The 16,795-nt window shown below is 38.2% G+C and overlaps 1 protein-coding gene across 1 annotated transcript in view; it reads left to right on the forward strand.

Annotated features, from left to right (window-relative positions):
- Positions 1–16,795, forward strand: part of TRHDE (thyrotropin releasing hormone degrading enzyme) — a 366,839-nt gene that overhangs the window by 319,300 nt on the left and 30,744 nt on the right. The window contains exons 14-16 of the mRNA XM_055328866.1: positions 13,618–13,765; positions 15,974–16,071; positions 16,538–16,645. Of these exons, the coding sequence (XP_055184841.1) occupies positions 13,618–13,765; positions 15,974–16,071; positions 16,538–16,645 (354 nt within the window). The remainder of the gene's footprint in view (positions 1–13,617; positions 13,766–15,973; positions 16,072–16,537; positions 16,646–16,795) is intronic.

Genomic DNA, 16,795 nt, shown 5'->3' on the forward strand with positions numbered 1-16,795 from the left:
TTTAAAGAGTATTTTAGTCACATGGAGTGACAGTTTTCTGTCATTTTTCTAAAACTACAAATTCTTTGAGAGACCCCATCACTCTGTCATTTTTCTTCTAAATTTCTGCCTTTTATTATTACATGGGTGGTTCCTGTGAAAATTGTTGTCTTAGAATTATGTATTAAATAATAATAATGACTTTTACTAAATTAAGATTCCAGATTTTTTTCCTCATAAAAGTGGTTCTCTTACTAGTTAGAAATTTCTCACTTTTAAAATCTTATAATTTCAATTTTTGGACTACATGTGATCATTTTAGCAAAATATATTTTAAACGTATAATTCTTACTAAGAAGAGACAGTATTTTATTTTTACACTAGTATTTTTAAAATATTACAAATTAATTAGTACTTTTTTTATTGTTTTGTATTTTCATTGATGCCTCAACTTTAAAAATTTCTTCCTATGAGTGGTAATGAGGGGTAAATTTTCAGCCAGTAAGCAAGGACTTAACTATAGGACTGTTATTAAAATTAATGAGTGTCATTGTTAGAACACAGTAAATCTATACCATTAATGTTCTCTAATTGTTAATCATCATTAAGGAGTTAGAACATCATTATCATTACTTTTTTTTCACCTACATTTTATTTGAACATCATCAACGTTAAAGAAAATCAAAGAAAGGTTACGGTCTTATGTTTCTGAGCTGGGGATCCAGGATTAATTAGATATTTCAATATTAATAGTATGTCTTTCGGATTCCGTGACCCTGGAAGTTGAGGGCAAAGTGGAGAGATTGAGAGCGATGTGGGTGGTAGAGGAAGCTACATCCCTCCCTAACCTCTGTCCCTGGAGGTCATATAATTTGTCTAGATGTTAGTGTCCCAAAGGACAAGGATTATCTGTTCTTATAATATATACTTGTTGGCTAATCTCAAAGGAATTTTAATGTATTTTAATTCCAAGAACTGAAAATTTCCTCAGATGAATCCAGAACTCTTTGTGGGTACAAATTCTCAGATAAGTTTCAGGGCCACCGTTTATTTTATACTCTGTTTATCTTTGTCCTTCATTTCTTTAGGTTATCACTTAGCCTCCCTTGTGCAAGAAAACAAAGAACTAAAAGTTTAACTAACATGCCTGCCTCCCTGAAGGTGATTTCAAGTGGGTACAGCTCTCTTCTTTTTCAAGATACTAATCCTTTTTTTATACAATGAATTATATAGTCAAAGTCCTTTTTCTATCTCGCTGGTAATAAAAAAGTATTTTTACCTTCCACATTTCATCTACAATACCACTGAGTGGCTTTTAACTCTAATTTGGAATGGAGCGTAATATTCTGAGAGGCAGGAAAATATCACTTTAAATCATAAAGAATTAGATTAGATATTTCGTTTCGCCATAAGTAAAGATGAATATTTCACTAAGATTAGAGAAGGAGGAAGAGCACGGCACACAGAGAAGTTGTGTCCTTCTCTATCCCTTTCTATCATTCACGATTGTTGCCAGAAATCATTTCCTTGACATGCTAAGAGCAGTTGTGATGGAATTTAAGAGAAATATGGTTGATTGTTATCATTACTAAATGAAAGAGACTTTTTCTCCTTTGATTCACTAGAAAATGTGTAAAGAAAAACAAACAAAATGCTTGTCACATTCTGTACGATCCACGTAAGACAGATGATGGGACATTTCTCCATCTGATGGCTGTGTAAATCACCTCATTTTCATGGTTTCCACAGGGTTGGCCAACGTGCTGCCTGCCCGGCTCCCCACTTCTGATTTAAACACACGAGTCAGGATGACTTTGGAGGGTTGTGATATTCGCGGATTTATGGGCCTTTGTATGGGGGATTCTCATCACTGTACAGCAACCCCGTCGTTTTTGTGACACAGCCTGTTTGACTGGTTTGGGATTTATGGTGGAAATAATTCAGAACACAGTAATAATTTTCCCTGGGCAATTACGCTACCATTTGGTACTTTGTCCCAAAGGGGAAGATGAATGAGCTGGGATCTATCCATGGGTTTAGTAGCTCCGTGGAAAGAACAAATCAAGGTCAGAATCCAAATGCAGAGTCCGTCGTTGTGGGATTCTCTTCTTCACCCTGAAGGCTTTCCACGTTTCCGTGGACCTTTCCAGGTTACGAAATATTCTTCCATTTCTTGTCTTTTAGCTTTCATGGTGACTCTGGGAGGTAAATGCCATGTCTCTCATTTGGGAAAGAAGAAAACCAAGACTATAAGTGTTGCCTTCCTTGAGTTGGTTATTCAGCAAATATTTACATTTTTTTTTTTAAGTAGGCTCCACTCCGGATGTGGGGCTTGAGTTCATGAGCCTGAGATTTCCCGTCACTTGCTCTACTGATTGAACCACCCAGACACCCCTTCAGCATATATTTTTAAACACAGACAATATGAAGGCGTTTTGATGTACATTAGGGATACACAGTCCCTCCTTTTGTTTTTCCAAGCTCTTTATTATGAATAATTTCAAATATACACAAAAGCCAGTAGAAGAGTATATCCATTGCTCTGCATCAGCAATGATTAACTCATGGTCAGTCTTATTTCACCCACATCTCCATCCAGCCTTTCATACCATGTTGAAGTTATTTCCAGACATGACATCATTCCATAAAAATAATTCTCACTATATGTCTCTAACAAGTGATGTTATTAAACATGGTGATCTAAAATTAACATTTCCTCAATCATATCGAAATCTAGGAAGTGTTTACATGTCCAATTGTCTCATCAATGCCAAATATTTTTTTTTACAATTTGTTCAAATTAGGAGCCAAATGATATTACTGCTTTGTGATTAATTGATGTCTCTTTTCAATCTATTTTAAAGAGATTGAATTTCTCTTGATTTTCCCCTTCACCTTCAAAAAAATTCTTCCCAATTGGTGAAGAATGAGGTTGTTTGTCCTACACGTTCCTACTGTCTGGATTTTGCTGACTGTATCCTCACTGTACATCTTCCTATGTTCCTCTGTCCTCTCTATTGCTTGTCAATTGGTAATCAAATCTGGGCCCTTGATCCATCACAGTTCACATTTTTAGCAAGTTTACTTCACAGTTGACTTTTTATGAATGCGTAAAAGAAATAGTCATCTTTTCCTGACATTTGCGGCTGTTGCTGTTCAATGCCTAAATCTGTTGACTTGCTAGAGGTTGCAAAATGGTGATTCATGGATTCTTTTTCCATTCATAAACAAAATAGTTCTCTCCAGAGAAACTTGCCCTCCCTTACTGTTTGGTGATTCAGTGATACAGCTTTTAAGGAAAGGCAAGATAAATGCCTGAATGTTTCCCTGTATTTTTTAGTTTCAAAAATAATGAGCCAGTCCCCTAGCATGTTCCACAATGACTGATTATTTTATTTTGTTTTGTTTTTAGTTAGGTACCTTTTTGTCCTATGAATTCAAGTATATTTGAATAGTTTAATTCTGTTGCAGTTTTTATTCTTATGAATACTCAAAATGTTCTATTAACTTTGACCAGGAGTTTCTTCAAGTTGATTGCAGAGCCCAGATTATTTATTTATTTATTTATTTATTTATTTATTTATTTATGTTCGATTTGCCAACATATAGCATAACACCCAGTGCTCATCCCATCAAGTGCCCCCCTCAGTGCCCGTCACCCAGTCACCCTAACCCCTACCCTCCTCCCTTTCCACCACCCCTTGTTCGTTTCCCAGAGTTACAAGTCTCTCATGTTTTGTCTCCCCTTCTGATATTTCCCACTCGTTTTTTCTCTTTTCCCCTTTATTCCCTTTCACTATTTTTTATATTCCCCAAATGAATGAGACCATAGCCCAGATTTAATGGGTTGCTGTCACTTTGTACTTGTTAGATTCCCTTTATAACACTTGGTGGCCCTTCTAAAACCTTTCCAACATGAGTCATTATTCTCTTCTGCATGGCTTGATTATACTCAAAAAAGTGTTTTTGTTTTAAAAATGCATCCATTTTGGACTGAATCTGCCTGCTTAATTATTTCCTGTTGTGTCAGTCTAAAATTCAGACCTTAGCTGTACGTTTAGAAAATTATGTTTGGAATTATAACGGCCGGATATATGCAACGATACCTCTGTGAATAGACTGGGAATGAGATTGGCTTGGTTTTGAGAGTCCTTGTTGAGGTTTCTAAATGAGGCACACTACCAGGCCCAGGAGTATGCCTTACAGTTACATCCAGAAAGCGATTTCCCACCCCCACCCCAACCCCGGTCTGTATGCCAGTACTCAAGTCTTCACTCTTGCCCTCTCAGTCTGTGTAATGACCCGCCCACAACTTCCCATAGCCTCAGTTCTTCCTTTCTTATAAGACTTTGAGATGGAAAATATCTTCCGTAGTTTGAAATACTTCCTCTTATGTAAATTAAAGGTCGTAATTGCCTTTCACTTTTTTTTTATTGAGTGAAAGGCAATTACAACCTTTAATTTATATGTTGGCAAATCGAACTCCAATAAAAAAAATACAAAAAAATAATAACAATAAAAAATAAAGGTTGTAATTGGATATGAATACCCCTCCCTTTCTTTGGTAGACCACATTCTAGTACTCTCATTTTGCTGCATCAGCAATATCTCTGAAAGCCATGTTTTATTGCAATTCCCTCTTTATGGTAGGCGTGTTGCCACCTACTGGAGTCGGTCTTTCCAGGCCAGAGTGTGGGCTAAAAGAATTCTTGTCTTACAGAGATTAGACCAGGTACCCAAAGAACCCAGGGACCTGGGTGCCATGCTGAATAAAGTGGTTTTACCAGAAGTGGCCCAAATGACCAAAATCTAAAAGCAGTATCAGCAAAAAGCCCACTAAATGTCCCATTTCAAAGTCACAGCCACAGACCAAACTACTCTCTCCTTCTCAGTAGGTTTTATTACATCAGGTTTCCTTTCTAAGGCCTCCAGAGATTATCCCCACTAGATGTGCCCTTTATTCCGCTTCTCATTTTTTCCTTTTACTAGAAGATGAGAAAGGGAATACAAAATGACCCGCCAAGCCTTTTTGGTATAGTAATAAGAATATTGGTACAGGAAGACAGGGTTTGAATATCAGTACCACCCTTATTTGCCATATGATCCTGGAGACGGGGGTAGAATTTTGAGCCTCAATTTGGATCAGTAAAATGGGGATAGTGATGTTGCTAAGCTCAGAAGATTGTCATGAGGATTTAATAACAACGCATGTACGGCACTTGGCAAAGGGGCCAGCAGTGTTGGTCCTCACGGGGACTGTCCACCTGTCTTCCTTTTCCTTACACCAACTGCTGATTGATGAAGCCTGAAAACATGAACTAACTTAGATTTGCCAAGAATCACAGCATGCTATAACACTTAGCATGACCGTTCCAACTTGGGTGTTCCATCCAAAGAAAATCATTCAGAGTACAGGAAAGCATTGTGCACAAGGAGGTCCTTGCTCTGCTACTCATAGATGCCCCGAACACTCAACAGCGAATGACATTTATCTTTCCCACAGAGTGTGGCTAGAACGAATCCAAAAGTAATCATGAGGAATTCCTTATAATATGGAAAATTATTATAAGTAAAATGTGAGGCTTTCATGTAGAGCATAATAAAATTTATACAAGAAGCAAAGCTTTTGATATAATACTAGACAAGAGGATGTATAGCAAATTATTTTTTTAAAGACTTTTTAAAAGTATTTATTTATTTAAATAATTTCTATACTCAATGTCCCTTGCTCAAGAGTCTCATGCTCTTCCAAATGAGCCCAGGCACCTCCCAGTTATTTTTAAGTGGTTTGATTTCAGTATTATCTTTCTTTTTTCTGGTTCGCTATTATTCACACATTTCTCTAAAAAAAGGAGCCAAATAGGAAGTTAGAAGCTCCATTGATTTATGGACTTCTTGGCTAGCTATCTGATATCCTGATGTTAGTTAAAATCCTGCTGGATTTTTAAATTCTTTTCGCTTCCGTGGTGGCTGTGTAAACACTGGAAAATTTCATTGCCCAGGAAGCAGGATTCCATACCAAACTTAAGCATTGTATTTTCCATGGAAATCAGAAGCAATGTGGACTATTTTCCTGGTGGTCTTTCAGGCTGTTTTCTGTATTTAAATTCTGGAATAAATCCGCTAATTAACCCAAAGTAGAATGTGCAGCTTCCTATATATAAAGTACATATTCTCTTAAAATGTGTTCGTTGCCTGAGCAATTTCACATTAACTTTCCCCATATCATCAGACACTAGTCGTTGTCATTTGTTGTTGTCTAGCAATTGAGTAACAATAACTAACGCAGAGATTGAGCTTTTGGAATATTTCCCCCCTGATAACCTGCATAAAGAACTATTTCTGAAACAAATCTCGTGAGTAGCTTTAAAAGTCCTTGTCTGCTTTGACGTCAGTGGCTTCACCCCCTAGGTGCATGCTCTTCTCTCAAGCATAGCCCGCATGGGCAGGGGCCAGCTAGGGAATCGTATGGCACTCCAGTCCCACATGGGAGGATCACGTGGCATAGTGGGGGTCTCTCTGCAGTAGCTGGAGTCCGTGCTTCAGAGCACAACTTGGGGCCTATCATTCCCAGATCCAAGCTTGCAGCGGCTCCATCATCCCAGGAAAGCCCCCCACAGCCTTCCTGCCAAAGGGCTCTCCTTACCCAGCAGCGGCCACCTCCACAACCCCAGCCACGAAGGCCTCCTGGCATGTCCTCCAACCTGGATCTGTCCCCAGTTGAGGCCTCCTGCCCGTGCTGTGTGCCAGGAGGCCAGGGCTCTCACCCTGTAGCCTGGCTGGTGCCTGGCCTCGGCCTCCCGGCCCCTAACACCGCTGCTTGCCCTGCAGAGCTCACGGCCCACATCATGTGTGTCCTCACACACCGGACTTGGCGGGACACCTGCTATCATAGTGACACTGAAACACATGTTAGAGGGACAGAGACAGAAAGCATCCAACTCTGCTTCAAAGTGGCATTTGGGGAGGCTTGTGGGTGAATCAGGGAGGCGCTCTCATTGGTCTTGGCTTTCAGCTCCAGCTCCATCGCTTATTAGCCAAGTGAGCTTGGCAGGTGCCTTATCCTCTTTAAATTATAACCTCCTTACCTAAGAGAAGGGGTGGGGGCGCATAATAGCACTGGGCCTGGAGCTTTTAAAGGCAGTAAACTAAAACCCACGTAGACCTTCTTTCCTAACACCACGCCACACAGTAAATCCTCAACATACAATAGCTTGAATTAGGTTAATAGTTAAAAAAAAAAAAGTTTAGCCATAAATCTAAGCATGTTTTTCATTTCAGGTGAATAGCTATTATCTGTTAACTCTTCCAATTAATGAGCAAAATTGACTCTGCTTTTTAACATGATTGAGTATCCAGAGGTTCCCTGTATTTAGACAATGTCTGATTTCTTGAGAAATTATACTTGGAAATAAGGAAGCAAGTGTGTAGGGAAGAAAGGCTGGTTGTGGCGGTGATGGTGCAAGTCGCAAAAAATTATTTCTGGATGCTTTATTTTTAATCTTCAGATCTTTCCTAAAGAAGGGACCCTAGGGATCATGTAGTTCATCCTTGGTGATTTACTGACTAGGAGAGAAGAGATTTCCAAACCCACCATCGATTTGCCAGGTACATGGTCTAAAACAATGCTATTCCTTCTAGGAGAGTGTGGAAGTCATTTGCCAATGAGGAAAAAAAAGAAAAAAGAACAGAGATACAATACTTCTGATTTCTCTCTGGCTATAAGGCTATTTTATTTGGATATAGACTAGCTTATTCAAATCTACTTAGGTAGATAGCAATGGCCTTCTTACCTTCTCTCGTGTATACCGTTAATAAGCAAGGTGACTAAAAATACTATAAATATCACTTCAGTGGGATTTTCCCATCCTGCTAGTTGGTATTTTTAACCTTAGAAAATGCTTAATTTAGAAAACACATATGTATATGTTAAAGGGTTTTTTTTTTTTGAGATTTTACTTATTTATTCATGAGAGACACAGGGAGAGGCAGAGACACAGGCAGAGGGAGAAGCAGGCTCCATGCAGGGAGCCCGACACGGGACTTGATCCTGGGACCCTAGGGTCATGCCCTGAGCCCAAGGCAGATGTTCCACCGCTGAGCCCCCCAGGCACCCCTATATTAAAGTTATAATATGTTTGTAAAGTGCTCCTATTTTTAAGAATAATGACATTATTGCCAGAACTTAGTGTAAAAAAACATTTATTGAGCATCTATTTTGTACTTGATTCTGCATTAGGCTGTGGGATGCAAAGACAGGCAAAGTGTGCTTCATTTCCTTAAAGAGCTAAGCCCCCTGAGTGAGAAAGATAATGTTATGATAAAATTATGATTACCGTCATGTTAGTTATCACAAAGATCGCTGTTATCAAGGTGTTATGTGAGTTCAGAAAATAGGAGCCTAAGTCCGTTTGAAAGAAGGCTTCCTGGAAGAGTAGGAACGGGAAAAGGAGGGGGGCTGTGAGAACTCTATGTTGTGCAGCTTTTGGGGTTCTAATTTCATGGGGCTACAAATAAATTACTTCCTTTCCATCTCTGCAGACAGCATTTCTCCAATCCCTGAGTCACGTAGTTTCCCTATGAACTGACCAGATAGACGGTTGGTTGATAGAGGTACCTCCCCCATGTCTTTCCCTTTTTATTCCATGGTGCTCTGAGGACTACTGGAGTTTACGATCTTCCCACAAAGAACACATAAAAGCCTTTAACAATGAATAACAAAAGGTAATAGATAAAATCGTACACTTTTTTAATTAAGCCTTTCAGTAATTGCTTTAAAAATCTGTGCCCTAAGAGACAGGTACATTTTGTGAAATATGTAGTAGGTAATTTATTGGTTTTAAATGAATATTCAATTAACGAAACCTGGGGTATGATGCTCTGAAGAGTCTGATGGTGCTGTTTTTTTTTTCCATGTTTCAAGCACCCAGAAGCCAAATGCTTTTCAAAAAAAAAACCTCATAAAATAGGTTATTTGTGTGCAAGCCACCCATCTCAGTAAATTCAAGAGTTAACATTCACAGAATTTAGAGCAGTCTTTAAAAAGTAGTTTTGGATCTTAAGTGAAAACAAAGCCAGCCAAGACCAGTGCATTTCAAAAACAGCTAATATTGTCTGGTTTTAATCTTCTTCTTATAAAAAATATACTCTCGTATGTCTAAAGATATATTTCATTACAAGCTCTAGTAAATGGAAGGAGGAGGAGAGGCTATGTGTGTATTTAGGGGGACGGGATGGGAGGAGAAACGATACAGGTGCATATGGGCAATCTTTTATCTATTTCCTTAACTTCCCTCATTTGTTTCATTTCCCTGTTATCTTTTCTGTGATTCCTAAGTTACTTTTTTAAGGATTTATTTATTTTTTAGAGAGAGAGAGAGAGGGTGCACAAGTGGGGAGAGGCGCAGAGGGAGAAGGAGAGAGGGAATCTTAAGCAGACTCCCCTCTGAATGAGGAACCTGATGCAGGGCTCGATTCCATGACCTCTGAGATCATGAACTGAACCAAAATCACAAGTTGGTTGCTTAACCGACTGAGCCATCCGGGACCTCCTCCCCCCAAAAAAACTATTTCTTATGCCAACCTATACCCCAATAGTACAGAAGTTAGAAGTCGTCTATAAATGCTTCCTAAGGTCTCAACAAAACACACTTAGCTGTACATGAAATATTCTTTAAATTTGCTATTTTCCCCCTATTTTGTTAGCAACATTTCTCTGTGATGATACGGATCCCGGGCGACTGCATTTTGGCATCAGGACCCTAAACATGCTCCCTACTGGGCCAATTACTTGGAGCTAATGTAGTGTTCCATTCATTGGAGTCTACACACTTCCCCCATATTGATCGCATTATCAGTAGTAGTAATCACAGATATCATTACCAGCCAATTACACAAACACATATCTAAACTAGGTAACTTATTCACCAACATTATCTCTTGCAAGTCTTAATTCTGTAGTGAAGCCGATCATCTTGTCCAATCGAGTGGAGCTACATAGTTTGATCTAGTCGGCTAAATGTGAGTGTATTGAATTATGTAGTAGGTAATTGCTTACATATGTTTGTAACAACACAAATGAGAGCAATTTGAATGTAATCTGTTTCTTATTCTATTTGAGGGCTGCATTAGAGAAGGTTAATTGCTTTAAAAAATAGGCCCAAGCATATATTTGGACCAAACACAGTATAGACGTGGTTTTCCAGCTCATGTAACAATGGGCGTGAGACCTGGTACTTGAGCGTGGCGTGATGCAGAGGCCCAGGTGGGTTTCTGACATATTCAGGAAAAGACTTCCAAGGTCACCCTGAGAGATTCATTGCAAGGAAAAAGGATATTGAGGAGCTGATGGGAGAGGACGGTGGGCTAACCAGCCAGTGATGAGCATTCATGCTCCATTGGTTAGATGCATAACCATTCCTAACCACCGAGAGTGGGAATTGTCAGCTATTCTAGGAAGTAGAGGAGAGCATGGATTTTGGTGAGCAGTCAGCAATTTTTGCCATAAGCACTCAAAACAGAACTTGCTCTATTTCCCTATTTAATGAATACTTTACTTGGCTTGTCATTATTTTGGAACTTCTATCAGGCTTGCTTTGCTTTTACTTTCTTCACACTGTGTCAGATGTCTTCTCAAACCTAGATCCAAGCCCCGCCTCTTAGACTTATACATATTAAACGATGAAGAATGAGGAATAAAAAATTCCTCAAAAATTTTTTTAAAAGTTTTTGAAAAAAAAAAAAGACTTTTTAAAAAAATTTTATTTATTCATGAGAGACGCAGAGAGAGAGGCAAAGACATGGGCAGAGGAAAGAAGCGAGCTCCATGCAGGGAACCCGATGCGGGACTCGATCCCAGGACCCCAGGGTCATGACCTGAGCCACCCAGGTGCCCCTTTTTTCAGATTTTTAAACAAATAAAATATGACCATATTCTTATAATGTTTTTTCAGCAGTTTAAATTGTAGACAAGTAAGTTAGGATAAAAGGTTTTGGGAACTAAAAAGAGGTTCTCCTTTTCAACTGTCTTATTTCACAGAGGAGGAATTTGAGGCTTGGCACATAAATGTGTTTGTCTAATTCCATCGGATGCATTAGTAGTTCCCAGCTTTCTTCAAATCCAAGTCTCTTCCATAACATTATTTGTCATCTTCTTTAGTCATATTTTCAACAAAGCATAAGTCGTTGAATAATGTCTATCAATTTACAGTGATGAAGTAAAATGCAATAAATCATAACTGACCTAAGGCTACTATGTTTAAATCTGCAATAAAATTAATCCAACAGCTCTAGATTTTACAAACTTACTGGAAGATCCATAGTAAGTTAGCTGCTCATTCAAGGGTTTTTGTTTGTTTGTTTGTTTCTGCATTATTTTTCTTATTTCTGCAACAAAAGAACAATGGCTTCTAGATAAATCATCTACAATTCTAAAGTTATATAACCCATGGCATGTAGATTATAAATTTATGATCATGCCAATTAATATTTAGAATTAAAAGTTCAGGGGAAAAATGACAAAATCTGAAATATTGGAAAGTATATTTCTTTTAGGGAGGAAAGCCAAGTCATTATTTTTATTTAAAAAAATTATGTTGCTGGACACCTGGGTGGCTCATTCAGTTAGGTGTCTGCTTTTGGCTAAGGTCATGATCTCAGGAGGCAAAGGTCGTGGTCTCAGAGTCCTAGGATGAGTCCAACTTCTGGCTCCCTGCACAGCAGCGAGTCTGCTTCTCCCTCTCCCTCTGCCCCTCTTCACTGCCTGTGCTCTCTGTCTTGAAAAAGTAAATAGAATCTTTAAAAAATTATATTGCCTTTTCAGTGGTTAGCAGATATTTTTTAAGATTTTATTTATTTATTTGAGAGAGAGAGAGTACCTGTGCACATGCTAGTGGGGGGCAGGGGCAAGGGAAGTGGGATGAGCAGACTCCGTGCCGAGTGGGGAGCCTGATGAGGGAAGGGAGGCTGGGTCCCGGGATCCTAGGATCACAGCCTGAGCCAAAAGCAGGCGCCTCCCCCCTGAGCCACGCGAGCGCCCCCATGGGTAGTAAGCTCTTAAAAGCAAAATGTACTTGTTATTGAGGTACTGTGCTACCCTAACAACAAAGGGAAAGTTCCTTATTTCAATGCCATTGACATAGCCAATAAACTCATGCTTTTTCTGCAAGGTTGTTCAAAATGGCAACTGTACAAGAAAAGTGGCCTAAGTCTAGATGTAATCTAAATCTGACGGGCTCTAGGAAATTATGAAATTATGTGGAAATTTGGGGTTAGTCCCCCAATTCGTGTTTATAGCAGATATTGACTATGGCTGATGGGCCCATGAGTGAACCAGAATCCTTAGAGTGACACACGTTCATTTTTTTAAAAAAAATTGGAGAAAGCTGAAGTGCGGCCTTCAAAATTGGTTTTTCTCATGACCATCACAAACCTGCCGCACGTTTCCTGTCAAGTGACTTTTGCTTGTCACAGTAAGAGTTAGATAATCTGGCAAACTTATCTTAAGTGGAGAGGAGCAAAGGCTTTGCTCCCTGCCTGTCCACCGTCTCCCACGCACGAATTAAAAGGCCTATGTCTAATTTTGTAATGTCACAAAAGAACAACAGTGTGAAAAGTAGATAAAGGAGATAAGCAGGCTTTGGTTGCTTTCATTATTTACCTGGTCCCTCTATTAAAAGTCTGCGTTCCATTGATTATTCATGTAAAAAAAAATAATACAGCAAAACACACAGTGTCACAATGCGTATGCATCAGGGACACCGAGGCTAAGACAGACCATCTTTTAATGTACGGCGGATTGTCATTTATATTGCTTTGATTTGCAAGGATTTTATATGCAGTCTCCTGGGGAGCAGAGATATACACTTCCTTTTGGACCCTTTTTTGGATATATCCTCTTTAAATATGGGCAACATGTGTTCAGATCATTTTTAAAAACCTGCAGTTTCATATTCTCCAAAGACTCTGACATTGGTCCCCAAGGTGACACAGTCATCGATTTTGAAAGAAAAATAATAAATAGGAAGAGCCTATTCTTTCAACTTTTTTTTTTTTTTGGAATTTGGACTCTATTAAAATATAACTGAGATTTTCATAGGTGTTATGGAAACCATTTCTTTTGAAAAACGCTCAAATTGTAATATGACATAGATACAGTCAAAACTGTATGTCGCCTCTTTAGTTTGATTATTTTCTTGAAAACAATCAGCATTAAATATTACACAGAACCTACATGAAGAGCAGAGAAAATGCATTGAGAAACTAAAATTGCATTTCAGTAATCAATTATTTTCAATTTCATGTGACCTCTGAAGAGTCTCTGTGAAGGAAAATAGCTAGAGTTGATTTGATTCAAAATCCAGAATTCTTTCCTTTTTTAAAAAAAAAAATATGCATTCTGATATTTTTGTGTATGTAAATTCTTAACTCTCTAGCTCTGTATATATTAAGGCACATGGCACCCTGAGTAGGACTATATTTAAAAAGTGAGTAATTTTATTTTTATAGCCTGAGTATGGCTTCTTTATACTGTGATGAATCTTGCTTTCTGCCCTTTCTTTGCATAAGTAAAATCTTCATTTTTGCATCATCATGTATATTTTCTGCATATAATTAACATTAACTTTTTCAACTGCGCAGGGCTGGCTATTTGCCTCAGCATATCCCCCTGGAGATTATCAGATACCTGTCCGAGGAGAAGGATTTTCTTCCGTGGCACGCTGCCAGCCGAGCTCTTTACCCCCTTGATAAATTACTGGACCGCATGGAGAAATACAACGTCTTCAATGTAAAAAGACAGATTTTCTTCCTTCTTATTTTCAGATGATGAACTGTTTTCTCATTTTCCACTTTATACAACTGGCCTTGACTTATTTGTGTCTCTTCTTCTCATCTGTATTATCATTTTTTTGTCCTGATTTTCCGTGCAACGCTGATGACAATTACTTGAAGAATAAATGTAATACAAGCTACTTTTTTTTTGATTCTGGCCCGAAAGTGTCAATTAAGCTTAAAACGCCTCAGAATTCAAGAACAAATATACATGGCAAATCCTTAAAGTTCAAACTTACTTTCCAAGAGTTAAAGGGCTCTGTGCTCACAGAGGACTTACCCCCGGTACAGGGATCCCAGAGATCTTCACAGAATGTAGACAGTTTCAGTAAAGATTCTTAGTCATTATTTTTATCCAAAAGGCAGAGTGAATTCAATTCACTTCCTTAATTAACAGGGATAAGATCAACATCGAGGCGAGAGCCCATTCATAATTGGGTCCAAGGGGACACAGGAGAGCAAACAATAGATAATCCAAATAGATGCCAAGACATGACAAACATTTCAAAACGTTACCTGACCAGCTTTCCTAAGCTGAGGCCTGGTGAGCCAACACTTCACGGAGGACCCCACCTGATCTAACTTAATGACTGTTTGGAATAAAATTAGGATTAAGTATGGCTCATGGACTTTTGATTCCTAAATTTCTTTTATATATGCGTGTGTGTGTATATATATTTATGTATGTATGTATTTATATATGTGTGTATATATATGTATGTGTATACACACATATATATAAAAATCTTATATATAACATTTTTATATATAAAATAAAATTAAATTATATATTATATATAAATATATTTATATATATACAAATAAATTATATATTATAAATTATATATTAAATTTAAATAAAAATTTTATAAATAAATAATTTTTTTTAAGTGGAGTTCAATTTGCCACCACCGAGGCTTTGCATTGGGCCCCTGCCTCCGGGAGTTGTAGCCCGTCCTGAGCATGGTTTGGCTCCCTTCGGGAGTCGGCCCTGTGTTATATAAAACTGTCCTCTGTCTGTGACACACTGGCTCTGCTAATTAACCTCCACGTTTGGGATTACTCGAGTCTGGATTGCTGTGGCATGAAATCGGTTTATTAGCACCCTCTGCATGGTTGGGTGGCAGTCAGAGTCGCCTCTTGTCTCCTTGTTCTAAGTTTGCATGCAGACACCTCTGTTTTAACATATGTCTCCTTTTTAATTGGAATAATCCTAGCTTGACTGTTCATTGTCATTAGTTTGGTCTGATCCCTTACAACAGACTTGGCAAAAAAATGTATCAGCACGCACACGGTGTGACTTTGGTTTGCGAGGGAAAGCCTTATTACGCTCCTCTTGTCTCTTTAACAGAGACACTGCAGTGTTAAACCTCCGTACAAGTAGACTGCGTTTTTGTATATGTTTGTCATTTGAAATAGTATTTTGTGTCAGAGCCTTCAATTTCAGTAAAAGTTAAGATTTGCTTTTACTGTAATTTCAGTGCTTCCATTCCTTTGACAAAATTCAAGGACTGCATTAAAGTGAGGAGAGCCTATTTCACATTGCTGCTAATATTTAAATATATCATTAGCTCAATGGATTGTTTTTTTTAAATAATAAATTTATTTTTTATTGGTGTTCAATTTGCCAACATACAGAATAACACCGAGTGCTCAATGGATTGTTGATTTTGAAATGCCATATTTTTTTACTAAAGAGGGTTCGGTGTCTGTCAGATTCAACAATGCTGGGCTTACATAACAATTTTGCATTAAATGTGCTCTATTCACAGGAAATGCATAAATGTTAGGTGCTTCTCCCCCTCCCAGCGAAATCTACATATATTTGCATATATGTGTGTGCGTGGGTGTCATTGTCGACATTCCTCAGTTTCCTTGCTTTTCTACAAAAATAATCATCTAAAATATTGACTAGAAAGCAAATTACTTGAATCAATAGGAAATAAAGGGTAGATGTCCACCATTGTAATTGTATTTTATCCTTCTTTTCTGTATTTGAAATACTTAGCAGAATAAAATTAGAGCATTTAGCATGCCCATAATGCTGCTGACATTTTAAAGTAGGTACATTTAGAAAATATTTTAATTGTATTTCTAATTGTAATTATTAGCATGGAGACATTTGAAATTGACATGGTCTTTATTTCCCCTCACCCCCATTTAGGAATATATTTTAAAGCAAGTCGCAACAACGTACATCAAGCTGGGATGGCCAAAAAACAACTTTAATGGATCTCTTGTTCAAGCATCCTACCAACATGAGTACTGTTTTATTTTCTTACTCTCCTCTTTTCCCCCAGAGCTGCATGGCAACATATGACGGGGTCCATTGCGTCTTTGGCAGCATGAGATAATCTTTCTTTCATTCTGCATCTTTCATTTCCCTTTGCTGGGAGGCCTGCTGATGGGTAGCAAGCACAGTTTCTACTACCTGCTACTGAGAACAAAAGCATGTACTAGCTATGCTTTAGTGTAAGATCTGCCTTTATTGGTAAAAGTGAGATTTGAACCCATGCCCCCCACCGTATTACTATTTCCAGAGAAGACGTGTAGTACGTGTAATTTCTCCGCTGCCTAACCATCTCTTCCTCAGCCAAATAGGATTTCTGTGTCTGAAAATTACCTTTGTGCTGATTATTTACTTACCTACTATTGATATAATGAGTTATCCTTCCTTCTCAGATACTAACACTGCTTTTTAATTGTTTTTCCTTTCGATGGCACCTAGAGAACTACGTAGAGAAGTTATAATGCTGGCGTGCAGTTTTGGCAACAAGCACTGTCACCAGCAGGCATCAACACTTATTTCAGATTGGATTTCCAGCAACAGGAACAGGTAAATTGAACCGAATCCTATATTTCTGATATGATTTAATACTGTTTTCAGATTCTCAGTTGATGCGTTGCATTTTTTAAATGGAGAAAAGCAAGACAAGAAAACACACTGCAAAATTGTGTTTCGGGTTCGTAGCTTACAAGGCAACAA

The sequence above is a fragment of the Nyctereutes procyonoides genome, unplaced genomic scaffold (genome assembly GCF_905146905.1).
Source record: "Nyctereutes procyonoides isolate TBG_1078 unplaced genomic scaffold, NYPRO_anot_genome, whole genome shotgun sequence".
Classification (NCBI taxonomy): Eukaryota; Metazoa; Chordata; class Mammalia; order Carnivora; family Canidae; genus Nyctereutes; species Nyctereutes procyonoides.